The sequence below is a fragment of the Sinocyclocheilus rhinocerous genome, unplaced genomic scaffold (assembly GCF_001515625.1).
Source record: "Sinocyclocheilus rhinocerous isolate Xijiao unplaced genomic scaffold, SAMN03320098_v1.1 scaffold787, whole genome shotgun sequence".
NCBI classification, from domain to species: Eukaryota; Metazoa; Chordata; class Actinopteri; order Cypriniformes; family Cyprinidae; genus Sinocyclocheilus; species Sinocyclocheilus rhinocerous.
The window spans coordinates 78,556-101,733 of NW_015662932.1; the positions used below are offsets into that span (position 1 = coordinate 78,556).

Genomic DNA, 23,178 nt, shown 5'->3' on the forward strand with positions numbered 1-23,178 from the left:
AAGAGAGTGGAAGATGAGGGAGCTGAAGCAGTACAGAAGTCAACAGCGTGTCAACAGGCCCACAGCTGTCTTTCACTGTCCACAAAAGATGGTTCATTTTAAGTTTTCATTTTGTGGAGTGGTGTAATAGTTAAAGATTTGGGCTAATGACTGAAAGGTTGTAGATTTAAATCCTGCAAGACTCACCAATCCACCATTGTGCTCTTGAGCTGAATGATTGAACCCAGGTTACTCCTATAAGGGTACTTGAAATTTCCATCGATCTGCTAAGTTACTACCTATTAAGCTGGGTATCCACCAAAACGCTCAGAGAAAAATTGTGCAAATATTTAAATAAAATAATTTAATAAATAATTAATTAATACACATAATTTAAATACAATTATTTAACAATAAATCAATCAAATCTTTAATGTAATAGTTATAAATATAATCATTAATTAATAGAATATTTATAATAAATAAATAACTTGATAAATACTAATAAATAATTTAATAATTTGAAAATAATTGATTATATAAAATAATTGATTAATATAATACTGACAAATAAATAAAAGTGATAAAATAAAAACAAAAATAAAATACAAAATAATAAAATAAGCTAAAATATAGAATTTGACATCAGTACTGCTTAATTTTGCTTTTTAAAGAGGTTGAAAATCATGAGAATAATTTTAAAAAAAAATTTTCCATTTTTTTCAGTTTTATGTGTCTCTTCAGGTTTATACATCTAACAGTACTTTTTACTGGTTAGAAAATACCATATAGTAAGATATGCACACTGGAAAAATTACAGACAGACAGACAGACAGACAGATAGATAGATAGATAGATAGATACAGAAATGTCCCACCGAACTTCCTGTTTTAACAGGAAATACCTCAACACAGGTAGGAAAACTGATGTCAAGCCATTTCTTGGGGTCTTTCATGGTTACAAAACCCTCAAAACACTCAAAAAGAGCAAAAATTCTAGGCCAAATGTGTGTGTGTGCATTTCTAAACTCTTGAGTCGTCTCCCCTGGTGATGCTGAAGGGGGTGAAGCCTCGTCTGTTGGCATCACACTGTCTGTAGCTGGAGCATGAGGCTGGCACAGGCACGGCCCACGAGATCTCATGGCAGGAACGGGAGGAGTGCTGAAATGAATGCCTCTGCCGTCTGGCCGCTTCCTTCTGTCACTGGCCGGCAGTTTGTCTCCGTCTCGTGTCACAGGCTGTGGCAGCGAGGGGGTCAGTGTGGGGGGAGATCTGCTTCAGGGAGGGGTTGCCCTGGCAACAGCGGCCATTGAGGAAACTGATCAGCGGTGTCATGAATATTGAAACTGCAGAAGCTTGCATTACTGCATGATGTTTCTGCTAGCAGGCGGCTGTAGTTCAGTCAGGGAGTGCTGCAGCAGTCAGGCAGGTCAGGATGTTAATCTAGCACAGTCATTCACACATCCTGCTAACTGGCTTTTTTTCCAATCATGAATATTTCATTGATGACACCGGTTGTGTGTGTGTGTGGGCCAGTGCTGAACACACTTAACTTAAGAGTCTTAAGGATGGCTCCTCCTTCTGATTCCACTTACAGGCACATCACGGCAATACCATGGTTTCTGGGTATGGCACTGTGGTAATACCTTGGCATTTTTAAGTATCTTGGAGTACCAGTGTTTCCATCTACATATATATATATATATATAAGGTTTAAATAAGTAAATTAAAAAGAGACCACTTCATCATGTCATTTTATTCTGCACTTTTGTAGAATATGGTGTCAGGCTTGAAATTTGGTGCTATGGCGCCACCTAGTTGTGTGAGTTGGAACTACAAGTTGTCCCTAAAAATATTTTACACAGGTTACTTAAAAAAAAAACACGTGTAAGATGCTAAAGAGTACTGTGTATATGTGTGTGTGTGTGTGTGTGTGTATATATATATATTATTATTATAATTTTTTTGTACAAATAATAACTTAAAAAGGGGTTGACTGACGATTTTTTATTATTACATCAACCCCATTCAAAGACCATCGTGACAATAATTCAGTTAATAATTCAAACATAATACTGTTCACCATAACAAATGCCAAAAGTTCAGCAAGAATAACAATATACTAGTAATACACTAGTGTGTTTAGAAGAAAAATCTAGAAAGAATATGGTTGTTATCTTATACTTCTTTTTTTTTCATGTTGATAAAACCTTAATTTGTTTGCTATGTTTAAATTAATAAATGTTCATGTTTACTTAAATGTGGTTACAGTTCGACATGTTCTTCTACAACTAAAATTGTCAATTAAAATGTTATTTTCATTTACTTAAATTTTAGTCAGAGTGAAATGGAATACATTAATGAATATGACATGACAAATAAGACTAAATAAAAAGGACTTTTTTTTTTTTAGCAAAAGACAAAAACAAACAAAAACCATGTGAATAGATTGTATGAAGTCAGTTCCCTTCAACTTCACACAGGTGTCTTACAAAATATATATCTTGTTGCATTATGTAATGCATTCATACATTTTCAAGTATGTATAAATAAATAAATTTCTATTTATAAAATAAATTAGAATAAAAATAAATAAATAAATTTAAAAAAACTATCCAAATACCTTTTTGGCCCACTGTACATTAAAATGAATCCAGGATTAGAAAGGGATCTGAAGGAATCTGTGCATGAGGAAACTAAAATATTACTGTATAATGTAACTCTAGTTTTTGATCAGATCTGTTCAACTGCATTTACAGATTCCAGTGGACGACCTGTATGTGACCAATGTAAGCCTGGCTTCTCCGGCCCGACATGCAACGTGTGCACAGACGGTTTATTTAAATCCTCAGGCGTGTGTGTGCCCTGCGACTGTAATGGGAACGCCGACCCTCGCTCCATGCCACAAATCTGCCACCCTGAGACTGGCCACTGCCACCGCTGCATCAACCACACAGCGGGAGCACACTGTGAGATCTGCACTCGTGGATACACGGGGGACGCCCGCTACCACAACTGCACCCTGAGAGGTAGGCCTACTGTGGAAGCATACACTACTGCTCAGACGTTTGGATTGCTTTAAATGTTTTTGATCATATCTTACGCTTACCAAGTCTGCATTTATTTGATCAAAATACAATTAAAATAGTAATATTGTAAAATATGATTACAATTTAAAATAACTGTTTTATATCTTAATATATTTTTAAACAGGGTGTCCGCGGGTCCTTAAAAAGTCTTAAATAACGTTTTCCTAATATAAGGCCTTAAAAAGTCTTAAAATGTCTTAAATTCGGATTCGATGGGTCTTAAATATTTTTGGTCTCATTACCGCTAAAATATCTTCAGTCTGACGGACCTAATGACTGTTTACAACATGGTTTACAATCATTGGATTGGACAGACCAAAGGTTATTATTAATCATTATTGGTGCTCAGTTATTAATTATGCTTCTTATTATTATCAATGTTGAAAACATGCTGCTTAATATTCTTGTGGAAACTGTCATTATTTTTTTCAGGATTCTTTGATGAATAGAAAGTTCAACATACATCTTTTGTAACACTATAAATGTTTTTACTCAAATCAATTGGATGCATCATTGCTGAAAATATTATTATTATTGTTGTATTGTGTGTGTGTGTGTGTGTGTGTGTGTGTGTGTGTGTGTGTATCAGGAAATCATCATATTAAAATGATTTCTGAAGGATCATGTGACACTGAAGACTTGAAGTAATGATGCTGACAATTCAGCATTGCATCACATGAATAAATTACATTTGAAAATATGTTAAAATAGAAAACACTTATTTTAAATTGTAATAATATTATGATAATTAATAATATTACTGTATTTTTGATCAAATATGTAGCCTTTAATTAAAAAAAAGATATATATCTTTTTTTTAATTAAAGGCTACATATTTGATCAAAAATACAGTAATATTATTAATTATCAAAATATATATATATATTTCCAAATATTTTAGTGCACATAAAAATGTTCCTTGACATGTTGCACATGAGTGTTTGACATGTGACATACCGCAATTTCTGTCCATCTAAAATTACCAATTATTTTTAACAGACACTCATATGATATCATGAAACTTGCAAACGTTTGCAAGTCCTGTGATTCTTTCTTCCTCAAAAGTGGTATCTTGCAGCCAGTTTCAGGCAGACTGGTAAAACTGTCCAGCCAGATTCCCTGAAACTGCAAGTCCGAATGGAGGATTTTAGCAAGTGCTCACTGTTTTGTGTGCAATATTTATCAGGTGGACATTAAATAGACAGTGGGAGTGTGACATGATCCCACTGATGAAAAAGCATGTGTCACTGCAGTAACTCATGTAATGAAGTCACGTCAAAGATATGCGGGTGCATTTGTTGCAGAAGTGGTTGCTAGGATCCCATCACATGAGTCATGAATAATGAATGCAAGTTTGATGTAGTCTGGATCATTTTTAATGATTTTATTATACCGTTCACACTTTTACCTTAACTAAGGATAAGGATCCTTGAGGCGGATGTTTATGGTCAGTGTAGACTTCCTGGGCACTCTATGCTTTTGACAATGCCGTATTTAAAGTATTATAACATTAGATATTAGATTAACTTTAGGGTAGATGACAAATGAACATGGACATACAGATGACGAGGTTTGACGTTAAATGTATATATTTGCATTTTTCTTCTACTCTTTTGACAGATTTGAACAGTTAGACACCCATATGCTGAATCAACACAAATCAGCAAAGTTTTAACGTCTTTAATGCTTGTTAATGCATTGATGTTTTCCGTCATGTGGAGGCATCAGACCACAGTACTGAAAATATGAATAAAGGTCATGTTAGTTCAAAGTAGCTCCACGTCAAATATTACAAATGTGATTAATAGTGGGGGGGTAAAACTTGACATGCTTGACGTGTCTTATCTGCTTCCTGTTGGGGGTGCCTTTTTAAATTTTTTTCCTCTAAATTTAGCTTATTTTGAAATAGATTTTGTGAGTCACATGATGCAATAATTGATTTCAAAATAGTAAATCCATTTTTATGGAAATGCATAGTACTTTCTTGAAATAGATCCTAATAACAGAATTTAAAAATAATTGCATTTTATCCAGATTTTCATCATACAAACAGCCACACCACAGAGCAGTTTCCTTTTTTTTTTTTTTTCTTTTTTTTTTTTTTCAGTTTACTTCCTAGCGACAAATCTAGTGGCTTCTTGGACAAACCTTTTTAGTTTCTGAGACTCTCCAGTACTGCCGCGCGGGTTCTTGCTTTCCCAGCATGCACACACCTCTTTAGCCCCGTTCACGCTGCCAGCGACTTTTTCGCTGTATGTCGCTAGACTCTGTGCTGTGAAGATGCTTGTGGGCGTTCCTACTGCTGTCGCTCTAATGTTATTGGTAGACTGCACGTCTGGACATATAAAATGCAATCACAAACTATATATATATATATTGCCGGTAAAACTAAGATATCATTCTAATATGACTAGGAATTAGACTTAAAAGAAATAAAAGTACCACTCTGCTGTTATCCAGATTTTCATCATACAAACAGCCACACCACAGAGCAGTTTCCTTTTTTTTTTTTTTTCTTTTCTTTTTTTTTCAGTTTACTGGAAAAAATTTAATGGGTATTTTTGTTTATGGTCAACACCTGCATTCTTTGCTGTATAAAGGATGAAAATATACAAGAAAAAATTGGATCTACATATTAAAAAATGTCATGTCAACATTGTTTTATTCACATATCTTCATCACACATCCATATATTCAGTGGTGACCAAAATGATTAGAACACTACTATTTTCAGCAGCTAAAAAATGCTTTTAAGTCATTTATTTCTGTCTTTTGCTGTAGTGTGTCAGTAGGAAATATCAGTTTACATTTCCAAACATTCGCTTTGCCATTAATTGTAATAATCCAGTGAGATTTTTGTTTGCACAACAGCCAGTGATCCACATAGAGATCTGGGGGGTATTCCAGAAAGCAGGTTTTGTGACATACCCAGGTATGTTTGAGGATAAGCGAGCGGATAACCTCAGCATTCGGTTCCAAAATCGGAGGTAACTTTCAGGGCATGTAACTAAGTAGCCATAGCAACTTGCTCTGTGAAGATAACCTGCTCCGGAGCAGGTTATGTTCCAGGGTTAGTTCACTTCAGCGCTATCAGCGCACACGTGATCTACTGACGAGCCTTCAGTGGGCGTGACAGATTGCGCACAATATTATATATTTTTACAATAAAGTTATGCAATATAGCCTACTATACAGGTGCATCTCAATAAATTAGAATATCGTGGAAAAGTTCATTTATTTCAGTAATTCAACTCAAATTGTGAAACTCGTGTATTAAATAAATTCAATGCACACAGACTGAAGTAGTTTAAGTCTTTGGTTCTTTTAATTGTGATGATTTTGGCACACATTTAACAAAAACCCACCAATTCACTATCTCAACAAATTAGAACCAAGTCAAGTCAAGTCTGCTTTATTGTCAATCCGGAGTTGGACTTCAACTTCAAGTTGAAGTTGAAAGTTGCTGGACTTCAAGTTGCTTGAAGTCCAGTGTTAAGTTTCCACAGTCTGTGATGATTTGGCGTGCAATGTCATCTGCTGGTGTTGGTCCATTGTGTTTTTTGAAAACCAACGTCACAGTTGATTCAGTGGCATATCACAGTCCTGTGGTTTGTGGTATTAAGAAATCCCTACATAATATAGTTATGTAATATAGCCTACTATATATATATATATATAGTTGTATGATATGTTAATTATAAAGCGTTAATATAAGTAATAAATAAGGTAATATTATTCTAATATGATATTGTTATATTTATTTTATTGGCATAGCCTATATAACAGTCATCTGTATAAATTATAAAACACTATTATGACAAAGTAATGTTTAATTTATTATATTATATATATTTATTACATTCTATATTATCATCTCACACATGGATCGGCATTTTCAATAATGTATTTCTATAATAAAAATACATATCTGATATGACTTAATATATAATTAGTATCAAACAAACTATATAATTCTTATTCTCAAGGATTGTAGATTAAACGGAAAAAAAAGAAAAATGATAGCACAACCATCAATTAGGTGGCGATATGCACTAAGCATGTAAATGACCATTGAACAAAAGAAGAAGAAAGAAATAGCATGGCGCACTTTTTCTTAGCGTCCGTTTCCATAGTGACTCATCGATTCATCGCTCTGTTGAGTGTCTTGAGTCTTAACCAGGAATATACTATAGGGTGAATTAAGGGTGATTGGGACAGTTTTTGAATTTCCGACATGAGCAAGGTTTCTTGCCATAAATTAAAAACATCAGCCGAACACATGATATATTTCTGTAATACTGAAGATGTTAACTACCCATTTGAGGAGGAAACAATGTTATATTATAATGAAAGGATGTGTGACGTACACTTTTCTGTAAACTGAGCCAAAAAAAATTTTTTGGTAATATTTGGGTGATTGGGACACCTAACCCATTTTTGGAACCACATACCTCGAGTAAGCAAGGTTTTGGGTTAATCAACCGAAAGTTCAGGGTTTAGCAGATGGTAAGTTAACTGTGCTTTCTGGAATACACCCCTGATCTCACCATCATCCAGTCTGTCTGGAAAGACATGAACAAACTGAGACAGACTAAATCCAGAAGAACTCTGTCAATGTCTCCAAGATGCTTCAAGAGACCTACCTGCAAAGCTACCTGAAAAACTATGTGCAAGTGCACCTATAGGGCAAAAGCTGCTTTAAACGCAAAGGATGGTCACACTCACACCAAATGTTGATTTAATTTAGTTAATAGAAGTTAATTGATAAAGAAAATCTATTTATGACTTTAATTTTGACAGCATCCTCGTTTTACCGCATTTTTTACACAAGTGCCTAAAACTTTTAACAGTGATGGAGCTTTACAGGTAGGTTTCTTGAAGCATCTTGGAGACGTTGCCACAGTTATTCTGGATTTAGTCTGTCTCAGTTTGTTCATGTCTTTCCAGACAGACTGGATGATGATGAGATCAGATCTCTATGTGGATCACTGGCTGTTGTGCAAACAAAAATCTCACTGGATTATTACAATTAATGGCAAAGTGAATGTTTGGAAATGTAAACTGATATTTCCTACTGACACACTACAGCAAAAGATAGAAATAAATGACTTAAAAACATTGTTTAGCTGCTGAAAATACTAGTATTCTAATCATTTTGGCCACCACTGTGTATATATATATATATATAGATATATATATATATATATAGATAGATATACAAAAAGGAGCTAAAATCTGTGTTCCTAAATGAATATGTTGCTGTTTTTGATGTGGCCTAAGTAGACCACTTTACACTGACCCTCTTAGCAGCATGAAAAACAAAACAGTTATTTACATTTTAAATAAATTCTATATGCCATACAATTGTGACATTTTGTACAAACTATAACAAGCTGTCATGACAGTGTGCTAGAGGATACATTTTCCATTTACGTTGATTTTAATGGGAGCGTTCAACAATAACAGCACTGTTGTTCTATTCTGTAAAGCTGCTTATCACTGAATTGAACTTGTTTCATAATTGATGAACTTATTGATGCAGTCCTAATCCTAATTTGTTTGGTTTATTGGCTGATTTGCGATTCATCTTGAATGCTTATTCAGCTAATGTTCTTAGTTAATCATTTTTCATTTATAACCTTTATCATCTGTTTAGACACACTATAACCATTTAAATCATTGACTCTCTTTCTCCCTCAGCTGTGAGAATCCTCCCGACTCAGGACATCAAGACCTCCACTGCAGAAATCCCCAAATCCACAAGTTCTATTGCTTCTACACCTGCATCCCGCCTCCTCACTTCCTCCTCCTCCCCTACCACCCACCCAAGCCTACCGACCCTTCAGTCCGACACGGGAGACTCCTCAGGACACAACAGCACGGCCTCTGCCCTGACAGTAGTGTCCTGGACGCAGTTTAACATCATCATCCTGGCCGTCATCATCGTGGTGGTCGTTCTCCTCATGGGCTTCGTCGGAGGCGTGTATACGTATCGTGAGTACCGCAATAGGAAACTCAACGCCCCGTTTTGGACCATTGAGCTGAAGGAAGACAACATCAGCTTCAGCAGCTACCACGACAGCATCCCGCACGCCGACCCCAATGGACTCTTGGAGGAGGAGCCATGTGTGGTCGCGGCCAATGGACAGTTAGCGCTCGCCACTGCCGCCAACATGTACAAAGCGTGAAGTCGTCAGTATGATTGTATCTTTTCTTAAAGGGATAGTTCAGCCAAAAATGGACATTCTGTTATGATTTTCTCATTCTCATGTCCTTCCAAACCTGACTTTCTTTTTTTAATTGGAACGTAAAAGAAGATATTTTGAAGACACTAAAAATAAGTGGAGTCCGAAACAAAATTGGGCCAATTTCAATGACCTTTTTAGCATTCCACTGAAGAAACAAAATCATGCAAGTTTGGGATGATATTAGAGGGATAGTTCACCCAAAAATGAAAAAATGCTGTCATTAATTACTCACCCTCATGCTGTTCCAAACCTGTAAGACCTTCATTCATCTTCGGAACACAAATTAAGATATTTTGATGAAATCCGAGAGCTTTCGAACCCTGCATAGACAGCAACGTAACTACCACGTTCAAGGCTCAAAAAGGTAGTAAAGACATCGTTAAAATAGTCAATGTGACATCAGTGGTTCAACCGTAATGTTAGGAACCATGAGAATACTTTTTGTGCAAAAATAAAACAAAAATAATGACTTTATTCAACAATTTCTTCTCTTCCGTGTCAGTCGTCGAGGCGCGTTCATGGCATTCTGATGTAGAATATCCATCTCTCTTAGCTATTAAGCCTGTGTATTCTGGTTCGAATAAGTAAGGCTAGGCAAAAAGTTGCAAGTCATCTTCTGATGAAATCTTCAGACATGTTTACGAAGACTGTTTTATGTACAGCGTGCGTCTTTCTCTGCTTGTAAACAAGGCACAGTGTATCTGGGTTCTACGTCCGAACGCCGGCTCTCGTGAACGTGCATCGAAGAGAGATTGTTGAATACAATCATTATTTTTGTTTTCTTTGCGCAACAATATATTCTTGTAGCTTCATAAAATTAAGGTTGAACCACTGATGTCACATGGACTATTTTAAAGATGTCCTTACTACCTTTCTGGGCATTGAACGTGGTAGTTGCGTTGCTGTCAGAAAGCTCTCGGATTACATCAAAAATATCTTAATTTGTGTTCCGAAGATGAACAAAGGTCTTATGGGTTTGGAATGACATGAGGGTGAGTAATTAATGACAGAATTGTATTTTTTTTTATTTTGGGGTGAACTAACCCTGTAAGGGTGAGTAAAGGACCAAATTTTCATTTTCTGATGAACTATCCTGTTAATTTGGATGATTCTTGAAAGAAGGTAGCCTGGGAGCCAAAACTTTATTTGATTCTACACACTATTTAGCTCCCCATTGCTTCCTATGTGATGTCCTCATGCAAAGTGTTTTCACGTACAGTATTTCCTGTAACATTTCAGAGAGGACTCAAGGAAATACAAGACAAGCCATTAACATGTTACTCCTTAGACACAATAATGATAAAATGTGAATACATTGCCTCTTAAATGAGCCTCTGAACTGTGTGCGTTTGAGTTTAAGGATGCTAAACTTCGGTTAATAGCTACATGAAAGGGGATTTCACTATTTCAGAGGCAGCTGAAAGACCTTTGGACCCACATGCCAAGATAATTTCACCTAAAACCTTTTTGTATAGAAAAGTCGCAAGGTTTCAGTCTGTCCCAATTGCACAACCTGGGAAATTCACTTTTGCTTTGCAATTTTCAATGGAAATCAGAGGAAGTTCATTCAATCTGCAAGGCTTTTGTAAAGGAAACAGACTGCCAGTTTCAAGTCCCGTGTGTGTGCGTGTGTCTTTGACAGATACTATTTCATACAATGGCGGCAACTTTGGATTTCTTTAGAATGCAGTCTTGCTTCGATTTCCTCTTTACACGATTCCTGTCACAGATTGGTTCCAAACTGAACATGCAACATAACAGTCATACCTGTACCACTAGCACCTGTTTCAGCCTTATTGTATTTATGCGCGAGTGGGTGGATGTGTATGTGCGTGCATGGGAGAGAGAGCTGGTGTTGTGTGTGGGAACAGTTTCAGATCTAACTGTGTAGAGCTGGATTCTACGCAGGAAAAGACTGGATTGATTCTGCTGCATAGTTTCACAAAAACTGATCAAACGCTTGACACAATATTGTAGACTTGAAAGCCATGTAAGCGTAATATGACCCGGGAGGAGCGTGTTCAGAGGACTTTGTGAAGTGGAAAGACTGATTTTGGGAACCTATAAGGTACGACGGTGGACACAGTGTTTTTTTCCTCCATTTATCTGCAAGGACCCTTTTAAATGTGATTCAGGATCATTTTGATGATTTGGACAAATGACTGGTGTTTGAATTATTGTGTGTTGTTTTTTTTCTATTCGAGTTTGTTTTGTTAATTCCTATTTATTTATCATTTGTATTTGTCTCTGTGGTCTTATTTTATTGATGTTTTTCCATCTTCATGCTGCATTGTACAGTGTACTATAACGAATGCAAACCTCAAAAGATGTTTTGGAAGTCTTATTTTCTCCTCTTATTTTCTTTCTAATTTATTTAGTCAGGTTACGCATTAATAACTCGTATACAATGGGATGTGGGTGGAAAATACTGTATTTTTGTCATTTCTGAGTTCCTGAGTGGTCAAATGACTGAAATTAAAGGATTATTGAATCAAAGGACATTCTTCAATGAGATGACACTTTTTGAGACGGCTTGTGGGAGCGTGTGTCTCTTTTGGATGTTAACAGGAAACCAAAAACAAAAATTCTGTAAATCATGTCACTCCAAACCTGTGTGACTTTTTTTCTTCTCTGGAACATGAAAGAAGATATTTAAAAAAAAAAAATATATATATATATATTTTTTTTTTTGTCCATACAATAAAAGTCAGTGGGGCCTGATGTTGTTTTGGACCCCATTCTTTTTCTTTATACAGACAAAAGAGTTAAACATATTGGTCATATTGGTTTCGAACAACAAATTGATGACAAATTGAATTTTTTTGGATGAACTATCAGTTTAAAATAACATCTATTTCCCACTTTAATGTGGACAGTCAACAAGTTGGTTTCATTTGTGGTGCTATCAAAACATTGCTCTGTTTGTTTGATCATCCTGACCAGCCTGACACAGCAACTGCTCAGTCAATCACGTGAGTTTTTGGTGGTGTTATTTGTCTGACAGACCAATGGAAACTGTTCAACACGTTTATAAAACATTTTTGAAAATAGTCAGTATTTTTGCAGAAATTACACATTTTACCTTTAAAGTTCTGTTCACATCAAGAACGATAACTATATTAGCATCCATGACAATGCATGATAAAGTTTTGTCCGATGTGCTACAGTTTTGTCATCTACTGCTTTAAATGCTCCAGCTCTTCAAAGCAGGATGGATTCTGATTGGCCGTCAGTGTTTTTATCATTCATTAGCTGGAGAAAAAAATTAAAAAATCAGTGTGAAAGCAATTCCAACTATACAATTCAGTGCCGTTATCGTAATAGTTGTGGTGTGGACTCTGGTAAATTTAGAATGATTATTAAAACTGTATCTTTGTTATTATCATTATAGTCCTTTGCCCTTGGTGTGAACGGGCCTTAAATCTAAGATTTTGCCATTTGGAAGAAAGAAAAGTCATTTTTGACACTTGAATTTTTAAATGCATAATTCTTAAAACAAAAGAAGCACACCAAATTAGCAGAATAACTTGTAACATGTTGCAACCTCGATCAGCCTGCAGCTGTGTGTTTAGGTTTCACCGTACTTTCCCAGTAGTACACAAAAAAATACTGTAGAACTGCTAATCAGAAGGCATCTGAGTTTACAATGAACTGAATAAAATGAGCCAATTGGAAGTTTTTGTATTCAGGACAGCCTTTGTTCCTCGAGGGTGTAGCTCCGTCCAGCTCAGCCAAGAGTAATTCTGACTCAAACTTTCTTTTACGCGAGAGCTGTTGGATGACGGCCATCTGTCAGGAATCTTTATACTGATATGACTGAATGATATTGACCGATTATGCGTGCATTGTTTCCTGATGAGTGAATGTACATGTGAATCATTCAAAGTTTTCAAATTGGTTTCTTTTACAGGACTATCAAGCACATTTTTGTGCACTTGTCAGTGACAGATAGTGACAGGCTATAAAAAAGAAAACTGACAGTACATATCCAGAGGCAATATATTATATTATACATTAATTTATTATTATAAAAAAGACAATGTTACATAAGATTTTATTTCACACAAATGTTTTTAATGCTTTTTGTGGGATACATTTTTTTTTGTATCCCACAAATAGTTTTCAACACCAAAAATAATAAGAACATTTAGCTTTGCCATCACAGGAATAAATTACATTGTAATATATATATATATATATATATATATAGAGAGAAAACACTTATTGTAAATTGTAATATTATTTTAAAATATTACTGTATTAATCAAATAAATGCAGACTTGCTGACCATGAGAGACTTCAAAAACAATACAAAATCTTATATGACTTCAAATGGTAGTATGAGATACTGCTTTTATACAACAGTTCAACAGCAGTTACATTTTACATTTACATTTTAGTCATTTAGCAGACACTTTTGTCCAAAGCGACTTACAAATGATGACAATAGAAGCAATCAAAACCAACAAAAGAGCAATAATATGCAAGTGCTATGACTCGGTTAGTGACTAATGACTCGGCAAGTCTCGGTTAGCCATAGCTCGTAGCAAGGCGTTTTTAAAAATATATAAGTTAATACTGAGTAATTTACATTTTAGACAAATACTGTCACTTACTTGATCTAGTTTGGTTCTGCCAAACTAAGACGTTCCAAAGAAAGCAACAGTGATGCCGTCTGATTCTTGAATAAATCAGCAATCAATCTGTTGAGTGAACTATTTAATGACTAATTGACATATATATGAAACCTACAGAATCACAAGTCAGAAACCTATAGAATCAGAGTCACGAAAGTGTGCATCCCACCATTAAAGCACGCATCCCAATACTGCTCGAGTGTATATCATCACTCTTGGAACACCATTGGATCAATCAAATTAAAGGACCGGAACTAAATGTTGTATGTAATAAAATAAATATAATACATAGTGGTGCCCCAACCCATGGATAATCTGGCATTCAAAATGTCATTTAAACCTGTAAATACAGAAATGCTGCATGCTGCATTATTTCTAGGTCACTAATCAAATAAGTAAATTTGTGAGACTCTCGACTCTCGCTCTTTGGATCATTCTTGTGTCATTCTGGCAATTTGATCATCAGGGTTTTTGCAAACATATGGGATATGCAAATTTCTGATCAAATTGTTAGCACAAACTGTAAAAAAAAAATGCAACACACATTTCACTTGTGATCTTATACTTTTCATACTGAATCAATGATTTGCTTCACAAATGCAGATTAGTAAAGGCAAGAAAAATGTGCCAAGTATTCACAGTCAGTTGGAGCTGCGGTTGATCATTATATGGCAATCTTTGACATTTAAACAGTGTTGAATCACTTCTATAAACCAGCCTTGATAGTGATATTTATTGTGTCTGACTGCACTAACCCTGTTGAATCTAATAAAGGGGTAATTTAAAACTTAAAGGTATCGCCATGATAAGAGCTGCAATGAATAGCTGGAAAACTTTATAACAAATTAGGTGTGAAGTTGAGTGTGACTGATCTGTGTATATCAGTATGTCGTAGAAACTATCAATTAACTTCAGACCTGACTCGGATAGCAACAAGAATGCTATGAATGGCCTACCTCATGTACTCACGTTTGAATATTTTTTGTCTAAAAATGATGGTAAACACTTTGAACTACAAAAAGGATGGAAGTAGAGCTGAAAAGCAGCATTCCTTTTTTTGCAAGATTGGTCTAAGCTTCCATTACCTAAATGGAAAGTCTGGGCCGAGATAATATCCTGATTGTGCCAAGCACTGTGACGACAGCCACGTGCCCAAACAGTCAAAGTGAAAGACAGTAAACCAGGAGATGTTTAATGAATAAATGCGGAAAAAGGAAAATTAGACAAAAACAAAGTATTTTTATATTTTGCTTCCAACGAGAGGACCCACAACCTAATTGATAACAAACAAATGAGGTCTTAAATGTTTAACAAAAAGATATCCAGTAAGAAACCAGATCAAATGTGTTACAGGAAAGCAAAATAACATCCAGGCTTCGCCTCATAAATGAAAGGTTTAATGCAGACTTGGACAGATGTGAGAATGTGATTTCCCTAAGTTCACAAAACCCTTCCAATGAAAGGAGGGGAAAATGCCATTACTCAAAAAAATTCTTCACATTTCTACGTCTTTTTTCCCTTGACAAACAATAAGGCAACTTGACAACACAGTTTTGGAGCTTTATGCAAACAAGCCGTTTGCAATAATGTAATCAACACGTTTTGCCAGAACTTTCTCTTCGCAGCAGTTGTTTGACTGTTCTACATACCTAAAAACCCACATGCATAGCAATGTGTGTCATTCCTGGCCTTGTGCCATTCCTGTACACATCTTTTTATACTCCTCCAGAGTAGAAAAGCTTTATGTGCTGCTGCAAAATAATCAAAAAGGGTTAGAGGTTTTCATTTGAAGTTTTAATGTAATATCCGATTATTTATGCATCTAGCAGTGTTTCTGGTCTGATTTTATTTGGAACTTAATGTGACTTCTGTGGCTATGGTAGTGTTTCATAAATATGTTATGGTAAATATTTTTTTGATAACTTACATTTTAAACAACACAGGGTTACATTCAGGCAAGAGTCAACTACATAATGTGTTCTGTGGACAAGCGTATTGTTCATAAATATCAAGTTGTGTCTTAAAATGTTCTATTTTTTTAATTATGTTGGCTTGAGAAAGTATTGTAGCTATTTAATATTCTGAGTGGTGCTGTTTTCTATCCTGTTTTGCCCCTTTCTTTGAAACGTTCTTTTGATTTTTATAGGTGTGCTGCATTCAAGACTTGGAAGCAAATGCCTATTGCTATGACTGGCTAACAGTTTTGCATATTCAAATAAAAGATGGACGCTGTTGTGATGTTAAAAACGTATACATACTCAGTACATATCAAATGATTTGTAACAGAGAAAACAATAGTGACACATGATAAAACACTGTTACTCACACTTGTGTGTTGCGACATTGCTGTCTGATCCAGTAATGGTACTGTATCATCGCCAAGGTGTGTCCTGTTTAAAAACAAATCCAAGGTGAAATGAAGTGAACAAAGGAAAAGCATCTTACTGATAAAGATAAAACAGTAAACTGACATCTCATTTTATTTCTGACCTTAGAGTACTCCTAGAAACTGTTCAGAAAATGCTCAAACTTTCTAACTTCAATCTTAAAACTTTCAGTCCTCTGGCTTTCTCCTGGCCACCACAAAGTTCGTCCTGATGCTTTTTTCCCCTAGTTCCAATATTTGTTGGCTACAACAACAGTGCATTTTATTTGTTCATCTTAACATCTCCATTTCCCCTGTGACAACTTACCCCATATATGGTGTACATTAACACATTTTGTCACAAAAGGTCAGAGATGTGTCTCTTTTTTCTCCTGGGCAATAGCCCCCATTACTATCCAGATAAGTAAAGTGTGTGACAATTAGCCCCAGTAAGTAATGCAATATTTTTATGAAACATGAATTGTGTTTATAATCAGTATAAAGCATATGTTAAGCAAGGATAACAACAGCAAGAAGAAAAATGTTATTGCATATTTGCTCACACTGCTTTTTACCAGCAATTCATTTTATATTATTATTATAAAACCAGAATAATAATCAACAGTAATATTCAGAATCGAGGGCGCTTAAGGGACCTGGATGGATAGAGGTGTGCAGGCTCTGTAAAGGTGGAGAAGCACTGCTTTACAGCTTCGAACACACTACTAGCTATGGCGAAGCGTCATGTACTTGTTTATTTCCTCAGGCTGTAAGAATTTGGCTCGGAGTCAAGCAGGTCTTGCATGAGCAAAGCAGGAAGCGACACTGGATCGACTGGACTGAGAGCCTCATGTGTTCAGAGTATCGAAACTCCACGAGTAGGCTGTTTGTTTTGGGCGTTGAAGAAAACACGTGGGAGAAATATACATAGCCTATATATAGAGGAGTCCGAGGGTATGGAGCTGCGCTTTTAAACTGTCCGTTATGGAGATGACAAACGAAAAGGCAGCCTGTCAAGTCCACGCAGTTTTAATGGAGCCAGAGCCCGAGCCCGAGCCCGTGAGCCGTCTGAGGACAAAACCCGAGCCCGTGAGCCGTCTGAGGACAAAGTACCGCTCACTGCGGCGACAGGTGTGCCTCATCCAGTCCATCAGCGTGCTCTTCTGCTTCAGCTGCTGCCTGTTCACGCTCCTGTATCACGCGTTCCCGCCGACCTGCAAGGTAAAAGACGCATACTAGTCACGTTACTGCTCAGTGACCCTTTGAAAGTGCTTTAGAAACCTTTGCAACGGAGTTCATTTATATGTAATATTCGTACATGGCAACACTGCAGTACAGTAGCCTATGTTATAACCGTTTTAACATAGATTGCATAAAATATAAAAAGTGTGTCAAATGACATAGTCTTTATTTCCATAACGTTTTTTCTTGTCTTAAGTTTTCCATTAGTGACTATTTATTAGATTAGATTTATTTATACCTTAGTTATGAGACACTACTTGATTTTTACAGATTTATTTATTTATTGATACTACGATTAAGAATGTAGTTAGTGTTAATTGGATTATAATTCATATAGGTAATAGTTGAGCTTGAAGTAGATACTAATAACTATTGTCACTAGTAGTATGAAATAAGTTACTAAAACTAGGACAAGTAGCCAGGAGTGACTGAATTGCAAACTGGTCAAAAGTGAATAGCTGATGCACAGAGAATTCAATGGCACGTTTTTTTTAAAGTGTTACCGGTAGTAATGCCATATGATAATGACTTATAGGATAATGACTAATAAAAAAGGAATAAGTGCTAGTATTTAGTAAATATGTAATACATACACTCTTAAAAATAAAGGTGCTTCACGATGCCATAGAAGAACCATATTGTCTAAACTGTTCCATAAAGAACCTTTAACATCTGAAGAATCTTCAGATTATAAAAAGGTAAGAAAGAGATAGTTCTTTAAAGAACCTTTGACTGAATGGTTCTTTGTAGAACCAAAAATTGTTCTTTTATTTGCATCGCTGTGAAGAACCTTTTACGCACCTTTACTAGTTACTAGTATAATGGAAAAATATGCTGCTCACTATTTGATTACTTAAAAGTTCGGAAACAAGACCTTTCTGCTAAGCACTGGATTCATTCCTTATTGGAAATACTATATCTGGAACTGTCTTCTTGCTCGGACTAATCACGCAAAACCTGCTACTCTATCTATTTGGAAGAACTGGATTTCCATAGTCTCGAAGATTTTGGTCATTTGATCTAATGATGTCATTCTGTTGTTAATATTATTACCCATTATGTTTTTATATATTTTTATTTATTTGATTTAATATTGTTTTACTTTAGTGTTTGTCTGGGTCCTGGGGTGTGATGGGGTGGGTAGTGGTTTATCTAATATGTTTTATCTCCATTGTTGTAATGTGTTTTTTGTGTGCTCTATCAAAAAAAAAAAAAAAACAGTGAATTACAAAAAAAAAGTTCTGAAACAACTGAAACGCACAGTTATAGAATCAATACCTTGATCAATTAAGGATTCATTGTGTGTGTATTAAACTATTTACAATTGCTAACTTTTTGTAGGAAAATGGAACCAAGGAGGCACTTACATTTGGTAAGTTAGTTCATTATTTACTAATAAAGCTGAATTCTATTGTAAATACTAAATTTAGTGTCTTCCACATTGTGGTTGTTATGTAAATTCACAGTAATACAAATCTTGCATTTTTCATCCATATAGGAATGCAGTATCAAGGTGCTGAATCGCATAGCAGAGAAGATACAATCCCGACAGAAAGAAACACATCTTTCACTCGCTTGACAGGTACGAAGTATATACACTGACTGCAATAAGACGTAACGCACAAGTAGAAGTGAATACAAAACATAATTACCATTAAGATAAGATGAACTGTAAGCAAGAGTTATACTCTTAATCAGACAACTTATGTCTATACTCTTAGGGGAAAAAAAGTGCAGTGCAATTTTCATTCTCAGAGATACTTATGAATGTAAAACATTTTTTGGCCAAGTGTATTCACACATTTCCCTTCTCTCTAGTTAAAGACAATGTTAGGTTCACTAAAGAAGAAGGATATGTGCCGTGGATGTATACACCAGAGTATCCGACACCAAATCATACCAGATACTTCATCCTGGATGATGATAATGAATCTCTGAAAGTCCTTCATGGCGGAACATACAAGGTTTCTCTTCAGATTACGTACAGAAAATTCAGTGAAAACACAGAGGAAATATTTCTGCAACATGATATTCGTCATTATACTGATGAATATGATAGACCCCTGCCCCTTCTCACCCACTGGGAAACAGTCAACCTCAAATACTGGAGGAAAAGTCTGTTCTCTGAGGGTATTTTTTCTCTCAAATCTGGGGACAGACTCAAGGTGTGGTCCAAGAATCGGAACCTCATTGACGTTGGAGGGACAATTTCGCAAAAAACAGCCTTTGTGGCATATCCTCATTTTTCCACATGAGGATACGGCGAATATAGAAATCACAAAAAAGGCCATTTCTTTTGTAGCTTTGCATAAAAATCAAAAGGGCTGCCATGAAGTATCACATTCATCTGAGATGACCTTATGGTCTAAACAGACTCTTCTTCTGTCAACAGAATAATTTGAATCTCAGATTTATTTGTGCTATAATCAATAGCAGAGGTATGTACAGAAGAAAACCCTTATGAAAAAATACTGCATTGGCTTGGGTTTTTAAAACATTTTTAAGCACTACAACTGTGGAAGAATTGTAATTTAGTAATGAAGTTGTATTTTTGTTTCATTTTGATTGAATTTGGTACGAAAATATACCGTTGTATGCATTAACACACTTTATACAACAGTTCGTTCTGGTTCTCAAATCTGATTGGTTGAGAACCGTGATATATTGTACTGGTATCGCAAAAGGAACCGCATTTCACAATTTTGTATTACTCCGCTTGTTCTAGCCAGGTCTATGTTTTTTTTTAATTATTCACTGAGCTAATCGTAGAGTACGTTAGTTAATATAAGAAGAAACGGTAACATTATGGAGTGAAGAGAATGATCAATACCCTGTATCGCTCTGTTCCCTAGTGTGTTTTTGAGGTGCATCATGGTTGCTGTCATTGGAATTCGTAGGCTATAAGTTACTTTGTATTAAATATGTTTGCAATCACCAAATATGACCTTCATAATGAAATTGCATTAAAAAAAATCATTTTATGTATTTGAATACATCTTCATACTGACATTATTCTTTGACCATGAAGAATCAATAAATACTATCACATAAAGCTGTCTTTGTTTTCATAATATTTTTCAGAATTTTTACAGTATATCAGGAATATTTTTCTGCTATATTTCAGAGGTTTCAGACAGCAGATATTTAATTTAAGAATAATATTTTAGACATTCAATTCATGCAGCATTAGAAAAGGTTTATATTTGTTGTAAAGTGAGGGGAACTAAATTATCCTATAGTGTTCATAATGTTGGTACATTACAATATTATTAGGCCTGCCGTTATTATTTCTGAAAATGCAACTTATACGAGACGCATCTTTTTTTTTATTTTCCTCAAAAAAATTAATTTAAAAAAATGTTATTGTGTTTTTAAAAGCATGCAGCAAACGACAATATGCGATTAATCTGTTAAAATTTGTTACTGTGGGTTAACACCTGACTGTACTTGTGGCGATCTGAGTTCAATTCCTGTCTTGAGGTCCTTTGCCGATTCCCACCCCCTCTCTCCACCCAATGCTTTCCTGTCAGCTTTCCACTGTCCTCCTGTCCCAATAAAGGCATAAAAAACCCATCATTATAATTTAAAAAAAGAAAGAGAAAAGTCAGAGCATCTCAAAAACACCAAGTCTTGTGGGACATCCTGGTATGCAGTGGTTAGTACTTACCAAAAGTGCTGCAAGGAAGAACAATGTAAACCAGTCAGTTACAACCAGTTACGGTCATGGGTGACCAAGGCTCACTGATGCATGTGGGGAGTGAAGACTAGCCTGTCTGGTCCCATCACAAAAAGAGCTACTGCCATGATAGAAAGGTGTCAGAACACACAGTGCCTCTAAGTTGTGAATGGCCAGGTGGGTGCATCATTTACCTGGAGAAGAGATGGCAGCAGCGTTATGCTCTTGGCAATGTTCTGCTGGGAAACCTTGTGTCCTGGCAATTTTTTGAATGTTACTTTGACATGTACCACCTACCTAATTCTGATTGCTTGTGTCATGTTTGGTTTCTGTTCTAGGACTCATTTGGTCCTACTGTTTCTGAGTTCATAGTTCTTGTATTTTGTTGCCTATATCTTCTGTTATGTTCCACAGAAGAAAGAAAGTCAGTTTCTAGTATGTTCTCGTTTGTTTCCATAGTTACCTATTGTTGAACACCAGGGCCTGTATTCACAAAACATCTTAAGGCTAAAAGTAGCTCATAACTTGCTGATTTAGGAGAAAATCTTAAAAATAATGGGTGTGCCAGTCCTAAATTTAGGACTCCTTCATTTTTGCTCTAAGAGTATTTCTCACAAAGTGTTTTAGCACTAAAACTAGTAGTGAAGAGGACTCCTACGTCACTAAGACCAAATCACAACAATCCTAAAATGGCTGTTGCCAGAAATCTGCATAGGAATGTAAACATTTTAGAAACATACGAGCTTTGAAAAATGTACCGCCTTTGGTTTTGGAGGTAATCCCAACTCGAAATTTTCCTTTGATTATATCCTTGTTTTCATTAACCAGTTGGGGAAGAAGTAACAGCTGTTCTTGCGTCCAGTTTAGTTTTCTTTTACGTTTGCATATCTTACTATCAGCCATGATTATTCTACTCTGTTAATTAAAAGGCTGTTTATATGCATATCCGCTAATTGTTTATGAGAAGCGCACATGTAAGAAGCTGACAATTAGCTGAACACACTGTATATGAACATTTGAATATGGTAAAATTTTTATTTTTAAACCTTTATTTGAATAGGGCAACATAATATCGCGCTCTACAATAATTCTATGAATAAATCTCTGACAGAGAGCCCTCCCCTCTCAGCCAATCACTGTGTGCATAGTTAGTAAGCATGCTGACATCATCCATAGCAACGAGGTCAACCCCGTCCTTACTTTTAAAGCCCGGAACACACCAAGCCGATGGTCGGCTGTCGGACAGTTTTTGTTCATTGGCCGATTAAGTTTTCTCAGTGTGTTCTGCACCGTTGGCTGAAGTTGGTCCTTGTCTGCTTTTTTTCCGGCCGATTCGACATGTCGAATCGGCGTCGGAACTCGTCGGTCAGTCGGGCCATCTGATCATTCTGATTGACTGTTCAGCTGGCAAACGAGTGCACGAGAAAAAAAAAAAAACTTCTTACGCAGACGCAGAACGGATGTGCTACTTGGCCATCGGGTGTCGAGCGTCGGCTTGGTGTGTCAGGGCAACTTTGGACCCAGACGCTGCCGACCCCGCAGGCTGCTTTCGTCGCCACTAGTTCATCAGCGTCGGCTTGGTGTCTTCCGGGCTCAGAAAAAGCTAACTTTAGCCTGATAGCACTGAAAGAGAAAGGCCCAATCCCAATTCTACCCCTTAGCCCTTCCCCTGTCTCAATTCTCTTTTGGTTGGAGGGGTAGGGGTAGGGGAAGGGCCAGATAGCCCTTCAAACGAAGATTTTTCGGGACCACACTTCAAACAAAGGGGTATGAATTATTTCAACGTAAACCGGCTTCAGCGGCAACATGGCTGCCCGAGCGAACAAAAAGACATATTTATGTTACTTTCAATCGTGAGTTCATTGAGTTCATAATGTTTGCAAAAAATCGCTAAAGTTTATTAACGTCATATCATTACAGACTGCGCGATAGTCGCGATAGTG

At 36.1% G+C, this 23,178-nt stretch overlaps 2 protein-coding genes across 2 annotated transcripts in view; both read left to right on the forward strand.

Annotated features, from left to right (window-relative positions):
- Positions 1-9,509, forward strand: part of LOC107728434 (multiple epidermal growth factor-like domains protein 9) — a 29,964-nt gene extending 20,455 nt beyond the window's left edge. Inside the window, exons 6-7 of the mRNA XM_016538593.1 lie at positions 2,738-3,007; positions 8,768-9,509. Coding sequence (XP_016394079.1) covers positions 2,738-3,007; positions 8,768-9,255 — 758 coding nt within the window. The 3' untranslated portion in view covers positions 9,256-9,509. The remainder of the gene's footprint in view (positions 1-2,737; positions 3,008-8,767) is intronic.
- A 7,617-nt stretch (positions 9,510-17,126) lies between these two features.
- Positions 17,127-20,173, forward strand: LOC107728436 (uncharacterized). The gene is made up of 4 exons (XM_016538596.1): positions 17,127-17,538; positions 18,901-18,931; positions 19,058-19,141; positions 19,378-20,173. The coding sequence occupies exons 1-4, from the start codon at positions 17,302-17,304 to the stop codon at positions 19,812-19,814; spliced, it is 789 nt and encodes a 262-aa protein (XP_016394082.1). The 5' UTR covers positions 17,127-17,301; the 3' UTR covers positions 19,815-20,173.
- The last annotated feature ends 3,005 nt before the right edge of the window (positions 20,174-23,178 follow it).